Raw genomic sequence first — 20,061 nt, 5'->3', positions numbered from 1 at the left:
AGGCCACCCAGTTTTCACAAGTTGAGGCACCCATTGACTTTGGCTGTCTCTGTTCTTGGTAGCCCAGCTTCAGGCACCTAGTCAGTTCCGGGAGGCATCCAGTGGTGAGGCCCCCAATGTCCATGATCACTGTAGTCCAGCTAATGTAGAGTGCGGAGAGATTCTTGGAGCGAAGCTCTGGGCAGGAAGCCTTTCCAGGAGAGTGCTTTAGGGTGGGTTTTGAAAGAGAGAGAGGTTGCTTGGAGGACAAGAGGTACTGCTCCAAACATGGGACGATGTGAACCAGGGAACAAAACTGAGAGAGAGACAGAAACCACTGGAGAAGCAAGAGGAGGAGAAACCGAGGGGTGCTCAAGGATTGGAGGGGGCTGGGGAGCAGGAGAAACTGAGAATAGAGCTGTTGGTGGAGTTGCAGGTTTGAAGATGGAGGAGTAAGATTCAGGAAGCCAGAGTCCCAGGAGTGTGAGGTAGGGCTGGGAAGTGGGGAGTAATTCGGCCAGAGCCACAAGCAATGATTTAGATTGTCCAGGGCAGTAAGGGCAGGATGTGGGTAGGAGAATTATACTGATTGGGGCAAGAGAAGATGAGCTGCCAGAGAGGGATTTTAGCAGTGTGGAGGGTGAGGGGAGGCGATGTGAGAGAGGAGGAAGTGGCAGGAGTCACTTGGGTCAGAATCAGAGATAACACCTCTCTTAGGTCCAGGAGATGTAGAGGATGGAGAAGGGAGGTGGTGGGAGGGAGCCAGGAGAGAAGATACAGAGCTCAGGTTTGCAAAGAGTGAGTGTGAGCAGATGGTGGGACATCTAAAAGGAAGTGTTGGTTCCAGATGCAGGACTGGACAGAAGAGGAGGAGCTGAGTGGAGAGATGGATTTGGAATCCCTGCTACAGAGGGATAGCTGGTTGAATTAGGTCACCCTAGCAAGGAGAAGGAACAGGGAGAGGGTCGCCAGCAGATAGGCAGAGGGGAAAGGACAAAGGAACAATGGAAGGAGATACCAAGGGCATGTCTGTACTAGAAATGCTGCCCTATACTGTGATAGCGCTGTAGCATAGACACTGTGCTGACGGGAGGGGTTCGCCTGTCACTATAGTTCATCCACCTCCCTGAGAAGTGGTAGCTAGGGCGAAGGAAGAATTCTTCCATCGGCCAAGTGTTGTCTGCACTTGGATCTAGGATGGCTTAACTACATTTCATACCCCTGAGCGACATAGCTGGAGAGACCTAAGGTTTAGGGGGAGCCCAGGCCTGGGATGTGAAAGGAGCATTGGAAGAGAACCAGGAGACGCCAAGGAAGGGGAGAGTGACCGAGAGCATCAGAAGCCACAGAGACACTAAGAGATGGGGAACAGGCCACGAGGAAGGGGAGCAGAGATGGTGCAGGGGTGGGGAGGCAGACAAAAGTCAGACTGCAGGGGATCTAGGCGCAAGGCCAGATTTCCCATTAGGCACAGTGCCTAGGGCTGCCGGCATTCTAAGGGTGCCTAAAAATTCAATTTTTGCTGCTCCTGGGTCCTGGTTGGGGGCAGGGCAGGCTGAGGGGGAGATGGCGCCACATAGCCCCGCTGGAGCGCTCCTCGCTTAACCCAGTGGACACGGTCACCTCCCAGCAGGGCCAGTGAATGTGGCCAGGGGGCAGGACCAGGGCCGGCTCTGGCTTTTTTGCTGCCCCAAGGAAAGAAAAAAAAAAAAAAGGGGCAGGGCCACCGGAGCAGCAAAGCGGGGCGGGGGGGCAAGGCGCGGCTGGAGCGGCAAAGGGGGGGAACAACACAAAAACGGCGCGGCTGGAGCGGCACAGCAGGGAGGAACACGGTGTGGCTGGAGCGGCAAAGGGAGGGGAACACAACGCGGCGGGGGAGAACACGGCGCGGCTGGATCGGCAAAGCAAGGGGGGAGGAACAATACAAAAACGGTGCGGCTGGAGCGGCACAGCGAGGGGGGAACACGGCGTGGCTGGAGAGGCAAAGGGAGGGGAACACAGCGCGGCGTGAGAGAACACGGCAAAGCAGGGGGAGAACAATGTCGCCCCATAGAATCTGCCATCCCAAGCCTGAGCTTGCTCAGCTGGTGCCTGGAGCCGGCCCTGGGCAAGACACAGGAGAGTGGGTCTCTTGAGGGGCTTGTGGGGGGGCTCTGGGCAGTGAGGGGATGGAGGATGGTGGGCAGTTGTGAGTTTGACAGTGGGCAGTGGGGATGCTGGGCAGTGGAGAGTGGAGGAGGTTTGTGTGTTTCAGAGTGTTTGGCAGTGGGGGGGCGGGTCTGTGGGCAGAGGGACACTGGGCGGTGGGGTGCCTAAAAGTTAAAAGTGGCGGTTTAGAGCGCCGAGCCGCTGTGAGCGCTGGGGGCCACCCCACACCTTGGAACTGCGAGACGCAGGTGGCAGGGGACCCTGGAGCTCTGAGCCCCTGCAAGTGGTGCAGGGGAACTTGGAGCCAGGGCCCCCGCAGCTGCCCAGCCACCATGAGTGGCGTGGGGACCCTGCCTAGGGGCACACAAGGTATAAATCCAGTCTTGCCTAGGAGGGAGTCCAGCTGCCAGGGGGTGCAGCGTGTACTAAGAGCTGAAGGGTCACGGAAAGGAGGAGTTAGGATGAGGGAGGTTAGGGCAGTGAGGGCAGCAGGGAGCGCAAGGAGAATATGAACAGAGAAGTGTTCATTTGCTCTGGCCAGGAGAGTCAAAGAGTTTTAAGGCCAGAAGGGACCACCCTGATCACCCAGTCTGACCTCCCAGGCAACCTAGCAGTAGGAATTCATTCCTGCTTCGAGTCAAATAGCTGTAGCTGAACCTGAGCATCTCTTTAAGGGGCCCATTAGTGCCTGTGGTGAGGGCTCGTCTCAGTACCCAGAAGTGGGGAGAATCAGAGGCATGCAGGGTTCTGGGCCAGTGGGGCAGGTTGCTAGGGAGAGAGGTGGGGGACCAAAGGGAAGATCCTGTTTGCAAAGTGGCTAGAGGTTGGGGGAGGGGTGCGAGAGGAGGGCTGAGGGATGCAGGGAAGGACTGGGGCTCAGTGCAGGCTGTGCTGTGCTCAGTTTCCAGGCTGTGGCTGGATGCAGAGAAGTGACCATAGCAAAAGGGGACATTGGTGGAATAGTTTAAGCTTTCTCCATCTCTGCATCGTTCTGAAAGGAATAACAAGCACCAGGCATCTTTTCTGGGAGCCGCACTCCAGGGCTGGGGTGGAGGGAAATGCTGCATGTGCTCTTACCGCTGCGCCCTGCCTTAGCAAGGACTCAGGGGAGGAGGGGAGCCTGTGACATGCCAGAGAGATTTTCCTTGACCTGGTGGTAAATTATTCAGCATGTTTATCATGATCACCATTTTGACCAACTGTGTGTTCATGGCAATGAGCGACCCGCCACCGTGGGCCAAGAATGTGGAGTAAGTTCCTTTCCTCCCATCACTGCTTGGCCTCCTGATGGCACTGGAGAGGGTGGCCCCCTTCACTATGTGGCTGCTCCTTACAGAAATCTGTCATGCTTATCAGACAGGGGCCTGAGGGAAAGGTGTGGAGGGGCCTTGGGAAATGGGCATGTGTAGTTTGGAGACCACCGGACTGAGCTGTCGCCATGTTTGCGATCTCAGAACCCAAATTTGTGTCCAGCTCTAGACTTTGCAACCACAGGCACATTCCTGAACAGCCTCCCACCACTACTCACCGCAGCTCAGCTACAGGACAGACAGGACTTCAAGGAGGCAGCAGGTTTTTGAGGGCTCAGCACCCACAATTTGGGGCCAGATTACCATGGCTCAGCACCCACTATCAGTGCCAGATCTTCCAGAGAGCCTTCCATTTAGGTGCCTAAACAGGGGCTGAAGTTTTCAAAACACTCAGCAGCCCCAGTGGTGACACTAATACTCTGGACCCCCCATGCCCTCACCATGCTGAGCTCATTTGGAAATCCAGCTCATGGTGCTGAAAGCAGTGTTGGTAGTGAGTGGCCATCTGTATTAAGGCTCCCAATTTTGCTAATGCTAGCAGAGCTCAACTGCTGTCAGCAGCCATGGGAAATGATTGAGAAGACATATTTTCCAACCCTTTTCCCATGAAGGTCTCAGGACCCATTTTTCTCACATACACATAACATTTTTGCAAGTGTCTTGGATAGTTTTCCCTTTGAGCTGCTTGTCTTGTCTACTTATTGTAAGTCACTGTTTCTGCTTTCAGATACACCTTCACTGGGATATACACCTTTGAATCCATGATAAAGATAGTAGCCAGAGGATTTTGCATTGACCAATTTACATTCCTACGTGACCCATGGAACTGGCTGGATTTCAGTGTTATCGTTATGGCGTAAGTATACTCAGTAAGGGACATGGCACAAGCAGGAAGCCTAGCTAACCAAGTTGTAACATTGTTGGTATAGGATGAATTGGAAACAAATGTCTGGAAAATTGCCAGAGATGTTAAAGCTGGTATCATCCACACTGGGAATATGCCCCAATTCCTGAACTTGATGGTTAGTCACTGCAGTAGCCACACCCCAAATGCAGACAAAGAGAGCTGTGATTGCAGTGGTGGAGCTAACCCCAGTGCCAAGCAGGATTAAACTTCACTGAGGTATATTATGACTTTCCTTGTCTATATTTGGGGTTTTGTGCTGGTTGTTGGCCCCCTATGGCCAGGATTGGAGTACATCTCCAAAGCAGACAAGGCCCACCTAGGTCACCTTGCCTGTCCCTCTCAATCAGGTCTGGCTTGTTATCTCGCTTTGCCCAGAAAGAATCAAACTGTGCTACCTCCTACCCATATTTCTAGTCTCTCTGCAGTGAATCTCTTCCTATTATTTCTCTATCCTCACTAGTGTTCACACCACATCCCCTCAGTATCCGCTGGGACCAGTTAATGTTCTGGCTACTTCCTCTTCCAAATGGGCAATGAAGATGTTAAATTCAACAAATTTGATGGGGGGGCCAGGAGGCTCTGTGCGCTACTCTTGTCAGCAGGCACTCCCTTCCCCCCAGCTCCCACTGGCCGCGGAGCCGGTGCTCGGGGCAGAGGCAGCACGTGGAGCCCTGTGGCCCCCCGCCTAGGAGCCAGACCTCCTGGCCACTTCCAGGGCACAGTGCAGTGCCAGGGCAGATAGGGAGCCTGCCTTAGACCTGCAGCACTGCTGACCAGACTATGGAGGCCCAGTCAGCAGTGCTGACTGGAGTCGCCAGCGTCCCTTTTGGAACGGTCGTTCCGGTGGAAAACCGGACACCTGGCAACCCTACCCCAGATCCCAAAGGCATCATCCACAGTGGCCTCATGACAGTGTGACTACCACATCCTAGGATTTGTCCGCACAGGCTAGTGCACAGTAGGGAGGCCACTAGTCCAGGATTAAACTGGATGGCTCTCTTTTTGAGAGGTTTGCCACACCTGGTACTTGGACAAAACTGGACATGGTTTTGTCCCGTATCAGATGGGGGACACTGCTCTGCCCCAGCCCACTCTTAAAAATGGCACCTCTGGAATGCAGGGTGACCTCGAATGCATCGTGTGTGCAAAGTCACACTGGTGGGGTTGAGGTGGTGCATTCTGAAAGATGGTGCCCCCTCTGCGTGTGGCATGACCTCACACTCACCACCATGCCAGCGAGGGCGGAGTTATCACCAGTGGGGGCAGGGTCACACCATTCCCAGAAGTACCGGAATGTCCGATGTTGTGGGAAGGTGGAGCGACCACCTTATGTGCCAATATAATAAGGGACTTGATCTTCCTTGGCTTGAAACCAGAGTAAGCTGCACCAGTGCAGCATGTGGGCATGAGGCATTTAATTGAATCATAGGATTGAAAGGGACCTTGAGAGGTCATCTAGTCCAGCCCCCTGCACTCAAGGCAGGACTAAAGATTATCTAGACCATCCCTGACAGGTCTAACCTGTTCTTAAAAACTTCCAGTGAATGCAGGGGGCATCTCTGTGTTGTGTTTGTACAGCAGCTAGCACAGTGGGGCCATGTCCAAGACTGGAGCTCAAGGATGCTATCATCATCATCATCATCACCAGGAATCAATCAGTATAGCTCACCTGATGTAAAACTTCCCAGTGCAGACAAAACCACAGGCACCTTGCTCCTGGGAGCTTTCCCCAGCCTTCTGAAGGCAACACAGCTCCGGACCTTCTCTCTTTAGTCTTTGCAAGTAGCTGTGAAGTGCTAATGAGTCCTCTTGAGGCCCCCACAGCAGCACACAGCCTGTAGGCTCCCTGGGTGGTAACGCTGCAGGTTGGCAGCTCTACCGCTTTTATCTCTGAAAGTGACCATGACCTAGAGTGCTGTGAAAACTCTCCTCACCTTCAGCCGCCACAGCAGAGCAATCCTTCTGAATCCTCCTTTCTCCTCACCTCCCCCAGTTACACCACAGAATTTGTGGATTTGGGAAATGTCTCAGCTCTACGAACGTTCCGTGTCCTCCGTGCACTGAAAACAATCACCGTGATTCCAGGTAGGTCAAGGAGCATTTGCCTTCCAAACCATCTCCGTTCCTTTCCACAGTTTAAGCTTTAACTTGAAAAACTGGCCGGCTTGCAGATTTTTGCCCTGCACCTTGGATTGTCCCACCAGTGCAAAGTGAGTGTGGAACACTCCTGTTCCTGTGTGACACTGTTTTATACCCACTTTGCACTCACTGTCACTGGCATAACTGACTATACAGGTTAGAGGATAGTGGAGAAAATGGCCCCTTGCTTGTTGAGAGGCGAAGGCATTTATCTTTGAGTTGGGGGCATTATGGCATTGGTAGTGCTAAAAGCTCCAGCAGCATTGTCAGCCCAGTTATAAGACCCTGCTTTTGCTTGTGCATAACTTTGCAAAAAAACGTCCTTTTGAGCTGACAATTTCCATGTCTCAAAGTAATTTTTTTGCCTTGGAAAACTTTGAGAGAAATGCATTTAATTGTTGTGCATTATTTTGTGTCTTTTAAAAAAAGGAATACGTTTCACACTTTGACTCTCTATACTTGGAGCTCAGGTGTGTTCCCAGCTCATGTAGACATACTCGCATTCACTCTCATTGGGCTAAAAATAGTAGAATAGCTGCGGTAGCGCAGGCAGTGGCGAGCGGTGGCATAGGCTGGCACTGAAACCTGTCTGCTCCCCGTAGGCGCGTACTGGCGGTAGCTAAGCTAGGCCACCACTTGCCATTGACTGTGCTAGTGTGGCTACACTACTAGCTTGATAAGGTCTAGCACAAGAATGTCTGCATGAGCTAGGAATCACACACCTAGCTCCAAGTGTAGAAGTAGCCTTTAGGGTCAAATCCTGCTGATTTTTACACACGTGAGTGAGTCTCATTCATTCAGTGGGGCTATTCATGAGGAGAGATTAATAAGACTGGGACTGTTCCGCTTGGAAAAGAGCTGACTAAGGGGGGATATGATTGAGGTCTATAAAATCATGACTGGTGTGGAGAAAGGGAATAGGGAACTGTCATTTACCTTCTCACACAGCACAAGGACCAAGGGTCACCCAATGAAATTAACAGGCAGCAGGTTTTAAAAAAACAGAACACACATTCTCCGCCAAAAATGTTCAGCTTATAAGAAGCAAACAGGATCTTTTTCAGGGGAGAAGGCAATATGCCGCATTCATTGAAGATACAACTATTAGCATATGCCTTCAATCACACCACACACACACACTGCCCCACCAGTCAATGTTATAGTTACCAGTCCAGAGTCCGGATCAATCTAGTGGCCAGCTAGGCTGATCACGGGTAGGTAAGAGCTGGGTTCTGTCGGTCGTGACATGATGCTCCAGGGAAGTCTTGGCAGGATGAACCCAAAATTTCATGGCAAGGCACCCTGTTTATATAGTGATTTTCCTTCATTGGAACCAATGAGTTTTGCACTGTCATGCTGTAATCAATTGTTGTTTGACGAGTGCTTGTTTTCTTAAATTGTCCTTTTCATTCTTTATCTTATTCTTTTATTAAGTCTCTCAGGGAGTTCTCCCAGGCTGGTTTTGATCAGCGCTATCTTGTCCCCCCTGATAGGTTTCTGTCTCATCTTTAGAGTCGTCAATCTGCCCTCCTCTGGCATTTCAATAGGGGCATGTTCCAGCCTCCTGGTGCCCTTGCGTCTGTCTCCAGTTCCTGCCTAGAACATCTGGTTCAGCGATGGCCTTCACACTTATCTCTTAACACCCATTCCTCATTCACACACAAAACAGAATTAATTTACACAGAACGTTTTGAACAGGAACATCAAATTGCAATGCAAAAGAAAAACAATCACCACATTCTTTTACTTATTTTAAAATGCTAAACCTACAACAAAATGGTGGCCCTCAAAGATCTGTTTCTGCCTTGAAGTCCAAACACAAAAAAATTCTGGCTGATGCATCTCTACCAATGACCCCTTAGGCCATTCTTTTCTGCTACTCAAAAAGGGTGGCTGGCAGGATGTGGTCAAATCTTACACCAATACATTTAATATCTGCAACATTATGATCTTATTCTTTATCCTTCATTCTAGATTATACAAAATACAAACATAAAATCCTACTAATACAAAGCCAACCTGTGTAACTCCTTGCCAGGAGATGTTGTGAAGCCCCAAAGTATAACTGAGTTTAAAAAATGTCAGTTCATGGAGGATATGTCCATCCATGGCTCTTAGCCAAAATGGTCATGAGCAGAACCCCATGCTCTGGTTGTCCCTAAAATTCTGACTGCCAGAAGCTGGGAGTAGGTGACAGGGGATGAATCGCTTGATAAATTGCCCTGTTCTGTTCATTTCCTCTGAAGCATCTGGCATTGGCCTCTGTCAGAGACAGGATGGCCTAGCTGAGCCATTGGTCTGACCCAGTATGGCCCTTCTTATGTGATGATGTTCTTCTGTTCTTACCCAACTAAGTATGATCAACTCATTTGAACAAGAGAAGTAGGATTTAGCATTTTTACTGCACTCAGATAAGTCCAAAATGACTGAACTATAAGGACTTAATTATGGGAAGGACCTCAAGCTAATCTCCATGTTTGGGGAGTAGGGGGACAGGTTTGTGACATGCATAATCATGACCCTAATTGAGCGCAGGGTTGTGCTTAGTCATCTTGGCCTTGATTTTAGCTAGGTCTCAACCTGGCCTCCAAAACTAGGTGCAGGCAGAAAGCTAGGAAAGGGAAAGTGTGTAGCTGCGAGCACAAAGAGATGAGCATGTAATTCTAGGGCCACCATTTGGCTGGCAGTGTTGGGTATGTCTGCAGTGCAATTAGAGACCCACGGCTGGCCTGTGCCAGCTGACTCGGGCTCACAGGGCTCAGGGGCTGTTTAATTGCAGTGTAGACATTCAGGCTGCAGCCCAAGCTCTGGGACCCTACTATCTCGTAGTGTCTTAGAGCCCAGGCTCCAGCCTGAGCCCAAACATCAACATCATAATTAAACAGCCCCCTAGCCTGAGCCCCGCGAGCCTGAGTCAGCTGGCACGGGCCAGCCATGGGTGTCTAATTGCAGTGTAAATGTACCCTTAGAGGCCACTTTTGCAAATATATGCAGTCTGGGATTCCTTATGGTCACCTTATCCCAGCTTCTAGATGGTGCTGGGTTATATGTAAATTCAAACTACCTGGCTATGTGCCCAAATATGAACCAGATGTTGGGCTCTCACCCTGAGCACACATAGCTTTATGCTTTGCACACCAAGAGCTCAGGTTCAATGGGGGAGGCTACCTCGCCAGCACAGTGCAGAACCCTTTGGGCAAGCAGGGTGGCTGGCAAGGGTGGCTGCCAACCTTGTCCAATGGATCCTAACATTCCTCAGGCAAAGACCCAGGAGAGTGTCCTGGCATCACAGGAGTGCCAAGTCGAAGACGCCCTGGGGATATTTCATCAAGACAAGTCTTGTGCCCTGGCTTCTTCCACCACCTGCCAAGGCAGAGGGGACCCAATGCCAGCTATAGCCTGCTTGTTTTACTCACAGGATTAGTCCTTCCTCAGCCAAAATACAATAATATGGGGGATCCCCCTATGAACTCCCTACCAGACAAAGGGTTAAAAGCAAAACCAACAATGACTCCCCTAAGCCCCTGGCACAGGGATAGGATTATTGGGGTTTGCATCTTCCCTCAGTCGCACAGTGTAGGAGTCAAATGAGTGTGTGCCCACTTCCCCAATAGCTAACAGCTTTGAATGAGTGCCAAGGCCAACGGCAGGGCCAGCTGGCTTGCTGGTGAGGGATCTGCGTAGGCAATGAAAGTCACTTTTATTCCAGGATAATCAATGTACTTCCCAAGCAGAGTAATTAATCTGGCATGTGATCTCTTTATCTGGTCTAGAGTCTCCACCACACCGGCAGTTATTCTGGAGTGATTTATTCTCCTCTTGTTGTTCCAGTCAGTTCCCCCTTGTACACGGGTCCTTAGAGAATCGGAGTTTTACCTCAACAGGTGGAAATATTGGCACGGTGACTGGGACAAACTGATCTCCAATATGTATTTGGACATGAAATGGGTCCAATGCAAGTGGCAGATCTAAGCACTCTTGTGCTTGGGGACTGTTTTGGGCTCCAGAAATGAATTCTGAGGCTTGGTCCCATCACTAATTTGGGCGTCACTTGAGGGCAATAAATATCTTCACATCCCAAGGGCCTCTCGGGGTCTGTTCAATAGCCTGCTCCCACTTGGGACAGAAAGCTACCATTGTGCTTTCAGAGCAAAAGATGAGGTAACCTAGCTCCAGTGCAAACTGTCAGTCCATCGCCTGTACTTAGAAGCACAAAGACTTCTCCGGCTCAAAGGGTTCAGAGCAGAGTGGAAGGGCTTGGCAGAGCTCAAAGTTCTCCCACTGGTTACAGGAAGAGAGACACTCCTTTGGACGCAGCAGAATTCTTTTCCCTGAGATCAGGATTAGCAAATAATTCATCCCAGGTGCAACAGCATGGAACCTCCCCCTGTTCATTTTAACCTAACTGTGATTTTATTTGGCAAATTTCAAATGAGAGGAAAAACACACAATGAAAGGGAGTTAGAAACCATCAAGGGAAAATAGTAATGGCTTCTGCGATGGAAAGATTTTAGGGCCAGTCTAGGGATGTTTCCATAGTATCCATTTAAATGTGTCTGTGAAACCTGTTCTTTTGTAAAAACAACAAGGAGTACTTGTGGCACCTTAGAGACTAACAAATTTATTAGGGCATAAGCTTTTGTGGGCTAAAACCCACTTCATCAGATGCATGGAGTGGAAAATACAGTAAGAAGATATATATACACAGCACATGAAAAGATGGGAGTTTCCTTACCAAGTGGGGGGTCAGTTCTAATGAGACAATTCAATTAAAGAGGGCTCTTATCAACAGGAGGAAAATTACTTTAGTAGTGGTAATCAGGGTGGCCCATATCAAACAGTTGACGAGAAGGTGTGAGTAACAATAGGGGAAAATTAGCATGGGGAAATTAGTTTTTAGTTTTTGTAGTGACCCATCCACTCTGAGTCTTTATTCAGGCCTAATTTGTTGGTGTCCTGTTTGCAAATTAATTCCAGTTCTGCAGTTTCTCATTGGAGTCTGTTTTTGAAGTTTTTTTGTTGAAGAATTGTCACTTACGTCTGTTATTGAGTGTCCAGGGAGGCTGAAGTGTCTCTGACTGGCTTTGGAATGTTCTAGTTCTTGACGTCTGATTTGTGTCCATTTATTCTTTTGCTTAGAGACTGTCCAGTTTGGCCATTTTAATTGAATTATCTCGTTAGAACTGACCCCCCACTTGGTAAGGAAACTCCCATCTTTTCATGTGCTATGTATATCTATCTTCCTACTGTATTTTCCACTCCATGCAGCTGATGAAGTGGGTTTTAGCCCACAAAAGTTTATGCTCAAATAAATTTGTTAGTCTCTAAGGTGGCACAAGTACTCCTTGTTCTCATTGCTGATACCGACTAAAATGGCTACCACTCTGAAACCTGTTCTTTTGTGTGGTCTAGCACATCAAAAGGACCATTTGTGGGCACAGAGTGATTCAAAACCTCAGGGGCAGCAGGCCTCATTGCACGGCATAATTAATGTGTCAGGGCATGTGCTGGTGTCTGGTGGGGTCAGGAAAGAACTGACAGAGCTCTGTGAATAAGAGATTTTTCAGTTCGCTGGCAATTCCAAAAACTCAAGAAAAAAAACATTTTAGAACTAATAGAAAATGACATTTTTTGAATTTTTTGGTGAACTGAATAGTCAAAAAAATCATTTCTGATTTTTTGTTTTAACAAAATTTAAATGTTTTGATTTTGACCGTTTTAAAATGTTTTAAATGTTTGTTATATAAACCTACAGAAATTTGTAAACAAAAAGTTTTGAACTGAAAAATTGAAACATTTCATTTTAAAAATGTTGAAACAAAATGTTTCCATTTTTTTAATTTTTGGGGCGGGTTTTATCTGAAACAATTTGCAAAACACTTTGGTGTTGCCAAATCTGCACTTTGTGCCAGAAAAAAAACGTGTTGGCAGAAAAATTTCGCCCCACTTTATTTTCAACCCTTTGGATAATAGCATTGCACCACGGGCAGGTGAATTTTTATGGGAAGGGGTCTTGCCTTACACTGAAATCCAGGTTGGTCTGGAGTTAGGGCAGTGGGCAACTCTTATGGGATGCATGAGCTCCATAGCAACATTAGAACATTATCGATGATTAACAAATTAATAACGACACCAATAATAATGTCTCCCTCCTCAGGGCTGAAGACAATTGTTGGAGCTTTGATACAGTCCGTGAAGAAGCTCTCTGACGTCATGATTCTCACCGTCTTCTGTCTGAGTGTTTTTGCACTGGTTGGCCTTCAGTTGTTCATGGGGAATCTTCGGCAAAAATGCGTCAGGTGGCCACCCCCTGTAAACGACACTTTGCAAGAGGACTTCTTTGGAATGGACAACGACACGTTCGCTAACTCAACTTTCTATGGCAACACAACTGGGTTGAGTAATGGGACTTTTGACTGGGATTCTTACATCAACGATGAAGGTAAATACTTGTGTGCCTTCTCTCTGCTGTCAAAATGTGCCCAAGTAAACAATCTGATTGACTCCTCGCCACCATTCAGAGCCCTTCTCCTCAGCCAGTCAACGTCCAGGATTGGCTGCCATTCACAGCCCCACTCCTAAGCCAATCAACATCCAGGACTATCCACCATCCTTGGAAAATTTTGCACCATGTGATTAAGCCAATGACGAATCAAAATTAGCCACAAACATCAAAAGCTGGAGGTGGAATCCAGAAACGATAAATGAATATTTTTGTCCAAAACCAGAAAATGTTGAGAAAATCAAAATGTTTTGGCAAAAAAGAAAGTGTTTAAAATAAAAGGGCGGAACCCTTTATTGAATATGGAGCTACATACCAAGGGTGGAGAGAGAATTCTAAAACTGCTTTCATATCCAGGGTCCTTCCACAGTGCAGACACATTTATACAAGTAACGCTGCAGTGTGATAGGTATTGGCTGGAGTCTTTCACATCTTGTTTAGAGCACTCAGCAGAACTCAGCGGCAGGTCACATTACATGCTGACTGAGGTGCTTTATTCCAATGTCATAAGTGGCTGTGAGGTTAACCACAAGAAGGCTCCATAGCAGGGGAGTTAAAGTCAATATCCACGAATGACTGAAATCTATGCAAACAGCAGAGACACATTCTGGCCATGCATTCAGGTTAACAGCTGCTCACACCAGAGCAACACATCCTGGCCTGAAATGCCATATGTTGGGTGACTTTTCAACACTCCACTGGTTAGTTAAATAGAAGCATAGGGGCTGGGAAGGAATCATTGATTGGGATGCACAGAACAGATTCCAGATAGGTCCCTCCAGGCTATTCAGAGGGCAAAGTCCAAATCAGGTAACACCCAAGGCGGGGTACTCATTGGTTCTCCATGCAGGTGGCTCAGGCTGCTGATCTGCAGCCGCCAGAAGGGCCTGACCCCAGGGGCATGTTCTCCATGTCAGTAAATGAAATTAAATTTCCTCTTTGCTGTGTCTCAGCAGCTGCTGTGGTTCTAATCTGGGTGGATCACTGGCAACATCAAAGAGGAATGAGCTTGATGCATTCCCGGTCTCGTAGTGGGCTCAGTTTGGTGCTGGCCTGAGAGTGCTTGTTATTTTCCACAGTTTCCCAGCAGGTCATGAGCAAAAATTCACTCAGCTGAAAACCTGCAGAGCCATGGCGCTGGCCTTTCTCCAGTCTTTTTAATCCCCCTCCGTGAATGTTCACACCAGCGAGCCTTGGTTTGCATGAAAGAGAATGTTAACATGTATTCACACAAGCATTTGCGCTGACCACTCTTGCTGGCTGTCTCTAGAGCTGTCGCTGGGTTTGGGAGTCAGCCAGTCTGGCTAGTGAAACAAAACCATGTGACTAAGGTCACCTGTGCAAATTAGCACATTATAAATAGCAAATATAGGAAGCAATAGCTGTGGTGAATGCTTTATGCTGGGACACAATCCAATTAGCCATTTGTTGAAGAAGTGCAAATGATAAATAAACGTGCAAATCAATGTTTCAATTCTCACTTCTTGCTTTTTTCCTGAATTGCAAAGGGAATTTCTACTTTCTGGAGGGCTCGCTGGATGCTCTGCTCTGCGGGAACAGCAGCGATGCCGGGTGAGTGGGATCTGTTCTGACTGGCATGGACAGACCTGGGCGGCCCCTGGGGAGGGAAACAAAGAGGCCAGACCTGGCTTAGTCTGGGGATAGCACCCAGCCAGACCAGCCAACGAGAAGTGACTGGTGTGAGTTTGGAGAAGAGGGTTGTGGGTAGGGTGACCAGATGTCCCAATTTTATAGGGACAGTCCCGATTTTTGCATCTTTTTCTTGTATAGGCTCGTATTACCCCCAACCCCCTATCCTGATTTTTCACACTTGCTGTCTGGTCACCCTAGTTGTGGGCACGAATTCCCATTGTACGTCTGGGCACAAATCTTTTGAGGATTGTGAGGGGAACCCTCTGCTCCCGTCCTCTTTGCTCTCACACAGACCATTCAGAGACCTTCGTTTGTAGACACCACTGTGAGTTTACTGACAGTGCTTCACCTTGCACAGCCATCCTATGTGCAGAGTCATTCAGCTTGAGTAGCTCTTCTCCCAAGGGACAGGGGTGGGAAAAGGTCTCTCCACATAGAGATCGCCTGGATCAGGCCCCAGTTACTCTTTCATCTCTCCCTCTTCTGCTTCCTCACTCCCTTGTGCTTCCTTCCTGGGCTCTTTTACCCAGTCTCCTTTTTAACAAGCTAATTAGCTCATTAGCTACCCAGCCCCAATCTGATCTGGTAATCAGGAGCTCCTCTCCTTAATGAGGCCCTCCTTGGGAGCCTCATTGGCTAGACAGTAACCAGAGTGCTGGCTTGGTTGCTGACTCCCAGCACTCCTCACAGGGATGAAGAGTTTTCGTGCGGTAGAAGTGCTGACTGATGCACACCAAATCACTAGTCACTTGCGAAAATCTTGGTCATAAATCTCGACTAGATACCTAAGTAAGTGGCCACATTTTCAAACGTCCTGTCCACCCAGCAGTTGGTGGGAATTGCTAAGTGCTCATCACTTGAATATCTGGCCACTCAGAGTATGTCTATACTTCAACAAAGCACCCACGGCTGGTCAGGCCAGCTGAGTCTGGCTCAGGCTGTGGGCTAGGAGATTGCGGGGTACATTGAGTGTGGACTGGAGCCCAGGTTCTGGGAGGTACTGTGCCCAGCACGGAGGCCCTGGCAGGGTAGGATGACCTGCTCAGCCAGCATGGCAACCTGCTGGTCCCAGAATCCAACATGGCAACTGAGGGGAGCCAGCAGCAGTTGCCAAAGAAGGAAAACAAAGTGACTCTGCTGACAAAACCGGCCCCAGAGGAGTTTTTTGATGCCCCCTTCCACCTCGGAGAGATGGCCATTGCAGAACTGGCTGCAGAAAGTGAAGAGGCACTGATAAGTTTCTGGATCCATTTTTGTATTTATTAAAATAGGAATTAGAAGTGGGGGGATTTCCAGTCCATGAACCAATGCAAGCCCTGGGTAGCATCCTGTATCAGCTAATGGCAGATGGCATGCCAGCACATTGGCACCCCCCACCTCCCTCCCACCACCTGGAATTCAACATGGAGCTCAGAAAACACAAACAGGAAAGCAAGCAATGAAAAGTGAAGTTTTACTAGAAAGGCACACATTTTCTTAGGATGTTCCGGTTTGTTAAAAATAACAACCTTAAACCTCGTCCATCCTCCCTGTGCAAGGAAAAGGCCTAGTTAGAGACCATTGAATCGTGAAAGTCAACAAATGGCTATGCAGGTGGTGTCCAGGTGGTGTCGGAGAGAAGTCTTTGGATTCTTTGACCATGGGGATGGTGTTTCAAGAAGGAGGAGTGCTAGGCAGAGACAGGCTCCATCTAATGAAGAGAGGGAAGAGCATCTTCGCAAGCAGGCTGGCTAACCTAGTGAGGAGGGCTTTAAACTAGGTTAACCGGGGGAAGGAGACCAAAGCCCTGAGGTAAGTGAGAAAGTGGGATACCGGGAGGAAGCATGAGCAGGAGAGTGCAAGAGGGGAGGACTCCTGTCTCATACTGAGAAAGCAGGACAATCAGTGAGTTATCGTAAGTGCTTATACACAAATGCAAGAAGCCTGGGAAACCATCAGGGAGAACTGGAAGTCCTGGCACAGTCAAGGAACTGTGATGTGATTGGAATAGCAGAGACTTGGTGGGATAACTCACATGACTGGAGTACTGTCATGGATGGATATAAGCTGTTCAGGCAGGACAGGGAGGGCAGAAAAGGTGTGGGAGTTGCACTGTTTGTAAGAGAGCAGTATGACTGCTCAGAGCTCCGGTAGGAAACTGCAGAAAAACCTGAGTCTCTGGATTAAGTTTAGAAGTGTGAGCAACAAGGGTGATGTCGTGGTGGGAGTCTGCTATAGACCATCAGACCAGGGGGATGAGGTGGACGAGGCTTTCTTCCAGCAACTAGCAGAAGTTACTAGATCGCAGGCCCTGGTTCTCATGGGAGACTTTAATCACCCTGATATCTGCTGGGAGAGCAATACAGCAGTGCAGAGATAATCCAGGAAGTTTTGGAAAGCATAGGGGACAATTTCCTGGTGCAAGTCCTGGAGGAACCAACTAGGGGCAGAGCTCTTCTTGACCTGCTGCTCACAAACCAGGAAGAATTAGTAGGGGAAGCAAAAGTGGATGGGAACCTGGGAGGTAGTGACCATGAGATGGTTGAGTTCAGGATCCTGACACAAGGAAGAAAGGAGAGCAGCAGACTATGGACTCTGGACTTCAGAAAAGCAGACTGAGTCCCTCAGGGAACTGATGGGCAGGATCCCCTGGGAGAATAACATGAGGGGCAAAGGAGTCCAGGAGAGCTGGCTGTATTTTAAAGAATCCTTATTGCAGGGCAGCCCAGAGGAGGGGCAAGTGGGGCAATTTGCCCCAGGCCCCGGGCCCCGCAGGGGCCCCCACGAGAATTTTTCAGGGGCCCTGGAGCGGGGTCCTTCACTCGCTCCGGGGGGCCTGGAAAACTCTCACAGGGCCCGGGCCCCCAGAGCTTCTTCTGCTCCGGATCTTTGGTGGTAATTCAGCAGCGGGGGGCTCCCACCCTGGGTCTTCGGGGCACTTCAGCAGCGGGTCCCGGAGTGGAAGGACCCCCTGGCGCCGAATTACAGCAGAAGCAGAGGCCCCCCACTGCCGAAGACCTCAGGCCCACTGAATCCTCTGGGCGGGCCTGCCTTATTGAGATTGCAGGAACAAACCATCCCGGTAAGTAGGAAGGATAGTAACTACAGCAGGCGACCAGCTTGGCTTACCAGTGAAATCCTTGCTGAACCTCAACACACAAAACAAGAGTCAGAGGGGTAGGACGTGTTAGTCTGGATCTGTAAAAAGCAAGAAAGAGCCTTGTGGCACCTTACAGACTAATAGACGTATTGGAGCATAAGCTTTCGTGGGTGAACACCCACCTCATCAGACGCATGTGGTGGAAATTTCCAGAGGCAGGGATAAATATGCTGGCCAGAATCAGTCTGGAGATAATGATTTAGTTGGGGTTGGTCATAGAATCATAGAATATCAAGGTTGGAAGGGATCTCAGGAGATCATCTAGTCCAATCCCCTGTTCAAAGCAGGGGGGAGGGATAGCTTAGTGGTTTGAGCATTGGCCTGCTAAACCCAAAGTTGTAAATTCAATCCTTGATGGGGCCATTTGGGGAACTGGGATAAAAATCTGGGGATTGGTCCTGCTTTGAGCAGGGGGTTGGACTAGATGACCTCTTGAGGTCCCTTCCAACCCTGATATTCTATGATTCTATGAAATTGCCTTCCATGTATGCACACTGCTTCACCCAACCCCACCAGCGTGCCAAGCCACCCAAAGAGTGAACTGGGGCTCAGGGACGGTTGAAATGTAATCCATTTTCAAATCTCACCCATTTCTGTTAAATGCAGTCCATGCCATCCACGGATGATGAAATCATTTCTCCCAAATATGACTGGGGGGGTTGAATTCAGTCCAGAAATGTACCGGGGGGATGTAAGGCGGATGGCAGTGCAGATCTGTGTGTTTGCATCCAGTCATAACAGGCTATGTTGGAAGCCTTGAGGAAGCACTGAACCATGCATATGCTAATGCAGCATCCTGTTCATTCCCTCGTTACTTTTGATCCAATTCCGGGTGCTGATGGCTGCTAACTTTTCCCATAGCAGGAACTCCAGATAGGTAGTCCCATTTTGGGAAAGGTGTATTTTCCAGGGCCACCTTGGTAGCTGACCAGCCCACACGGCTCATAGGTGTGCTGTTCAGTCGCCATCCATTTGAATACTTTGGTAGCATATGTGGCTGCTTTCCCACTGGCAGCTTGGAACAAAAACTCTTGGCCACCACAGGCACTACTGTGTTCTCCAAAATGAGGCATGCTGGAAATGATAGCGAAGGCTTCTGTAGCATTTTGTGGACACTCAGCTCCCCCAGAGCCCTATCTTTTGCTGTGATTAACCCGGCTGTGTCCAGGGCAATGCCAGCTACCCGAAGCATCCATCTCCCAATGAGCTGAAGTTCAGTAACATTTTATGTCTTTGACATTCCAAGAGGATTTTTTCTGTGCTCCAGCGCTGAGCTGTTTGAGACAACAATCCACGGAGACTTGTCTTGTTCCAGGCCCCTCAACCTCTACTGGCTGCAGGACCTCCAGAGCTCACTTGCATTGCAGCGGAAGCCTAGTTCACATTCTGGACAGGGTCAACATGCAGGTTCAGGACCAAAGACAGGGACCTGCAGCTAGAGGAAGGCAGCATGAGGCAAGAGGAAAGGTTCAGGCTGGCACAGCTTGAGAATAGGGTTGCAGCATGAAAGCATTTGCGGTTCCTGGAACAGGCCCGGTGGCTAAGGAAGAAGGACCGAGCTCAGCAGAAAGAGCTGTTTGAGCAGCTGCTATCACTAACGGACACAAGAGTCCCAGCTTCCATTGCATTGCCCACCCCACGATCTGCGCCCCACCTTGGTACCCCGTGCTGCGATCCAGAAACAGCTGGAACAGCTCCATGGCTGGGTGGCCCATGCAATCTGATTCTATCACTGCTGGACAGGGCGGGTGTGCCCCATGCAGCCCTCCAGGCTGAACTCCTCCCTGCAGATGCTGCCGTGGCACCAAGTGTGCAGCAAATGAGGAAGGAAGGAAAAGGAGAGCGGGGGCCCGGGTTGGGACTTTCTGTCTGGAGGATGGTTTCACTGTCTGCACTTTGTTCCTGGTTTTTTCAAAGGTTTTGGTGTTACTCGTGTTTTGGAGTCCTCATGGAAGCTGTTCTTTTCTAATAAGTGTTTAATAATAAAGGATTTTATTTTGTTAAGAAATGTTCTGACCATCCCTGCATCCCATCCTATAATGTGTATTTCAAATAATGAAGGTAAGCACATGATCAGGGGACAGTTGGGCACTTGTATACAAAGGCTATTTCCCAACACAGTTATCTACTTCAGTCTGTACATCAATCAGCTATGTACATCAATCTAGACTGGGAATCCACCCCCCGCCTTCCTCTGTCATAAGAACATAAGAACATAAGAATGGCCGTACCAGGTCAGACCAAAGGTCCATCTAGCCCAGTATTTGTCTACCGACAGTGGCCA

The 20,061-nt window shown here is 49.1% G+C and overlaps 1 protein-coding gene across 1 annotated transcript in view; it reads left to right on the top strand.

Moving 5' to 3' along the window:
* The window catches only part of SCN4A (sodium voltage-gated channel alpha subunit 4), a 170,352-nt gene that overhangs the window by 67,144 nt on the left and 83,147 nt on the right, over positions 1–20,061 (top strand). Inside the window, exons 4-8 of the mRNA XM_032768355.2 lie at positions 3,288–3,377; positions 4,165–4,293; positions 6,338–6,429; positions 12,641–12,925; positions 14,494–14,557. Of these exons, the coding sequence (XP_032624246.1) occupies positions 3,288–3,377; positions 4,165–4,293; positions 6,338–6,429; positions 12,641–12,925; positions 14,494–14,557 (660 nt within the window). The remainder of the gene's footprint in view (positions 1–3,287; positions 3,378–4,164; positions 4,294–6,337; positions 6,430–12,640; positions 12,926–14,493; positions 14,558–20,061) is intronic.

This window comes from Chelonoidis abingdonii, chromosome 21, assembly GCF_003597395.2.
Source record: "Chelonoidis abingdonii isolate Lonesome George chromosome 21, CheloAbing_2.0, whole genome shotgun sequence".
Classification (NCBI taxonomy): Eukaryota; Metazoa; Chordata; order Testudines; family Testudinidae; genus Chelonoidis; species Chelonoidis abingdonii.
This window is presented reverse-complemented; position numbering and strand designations above follow the sequence as displayed.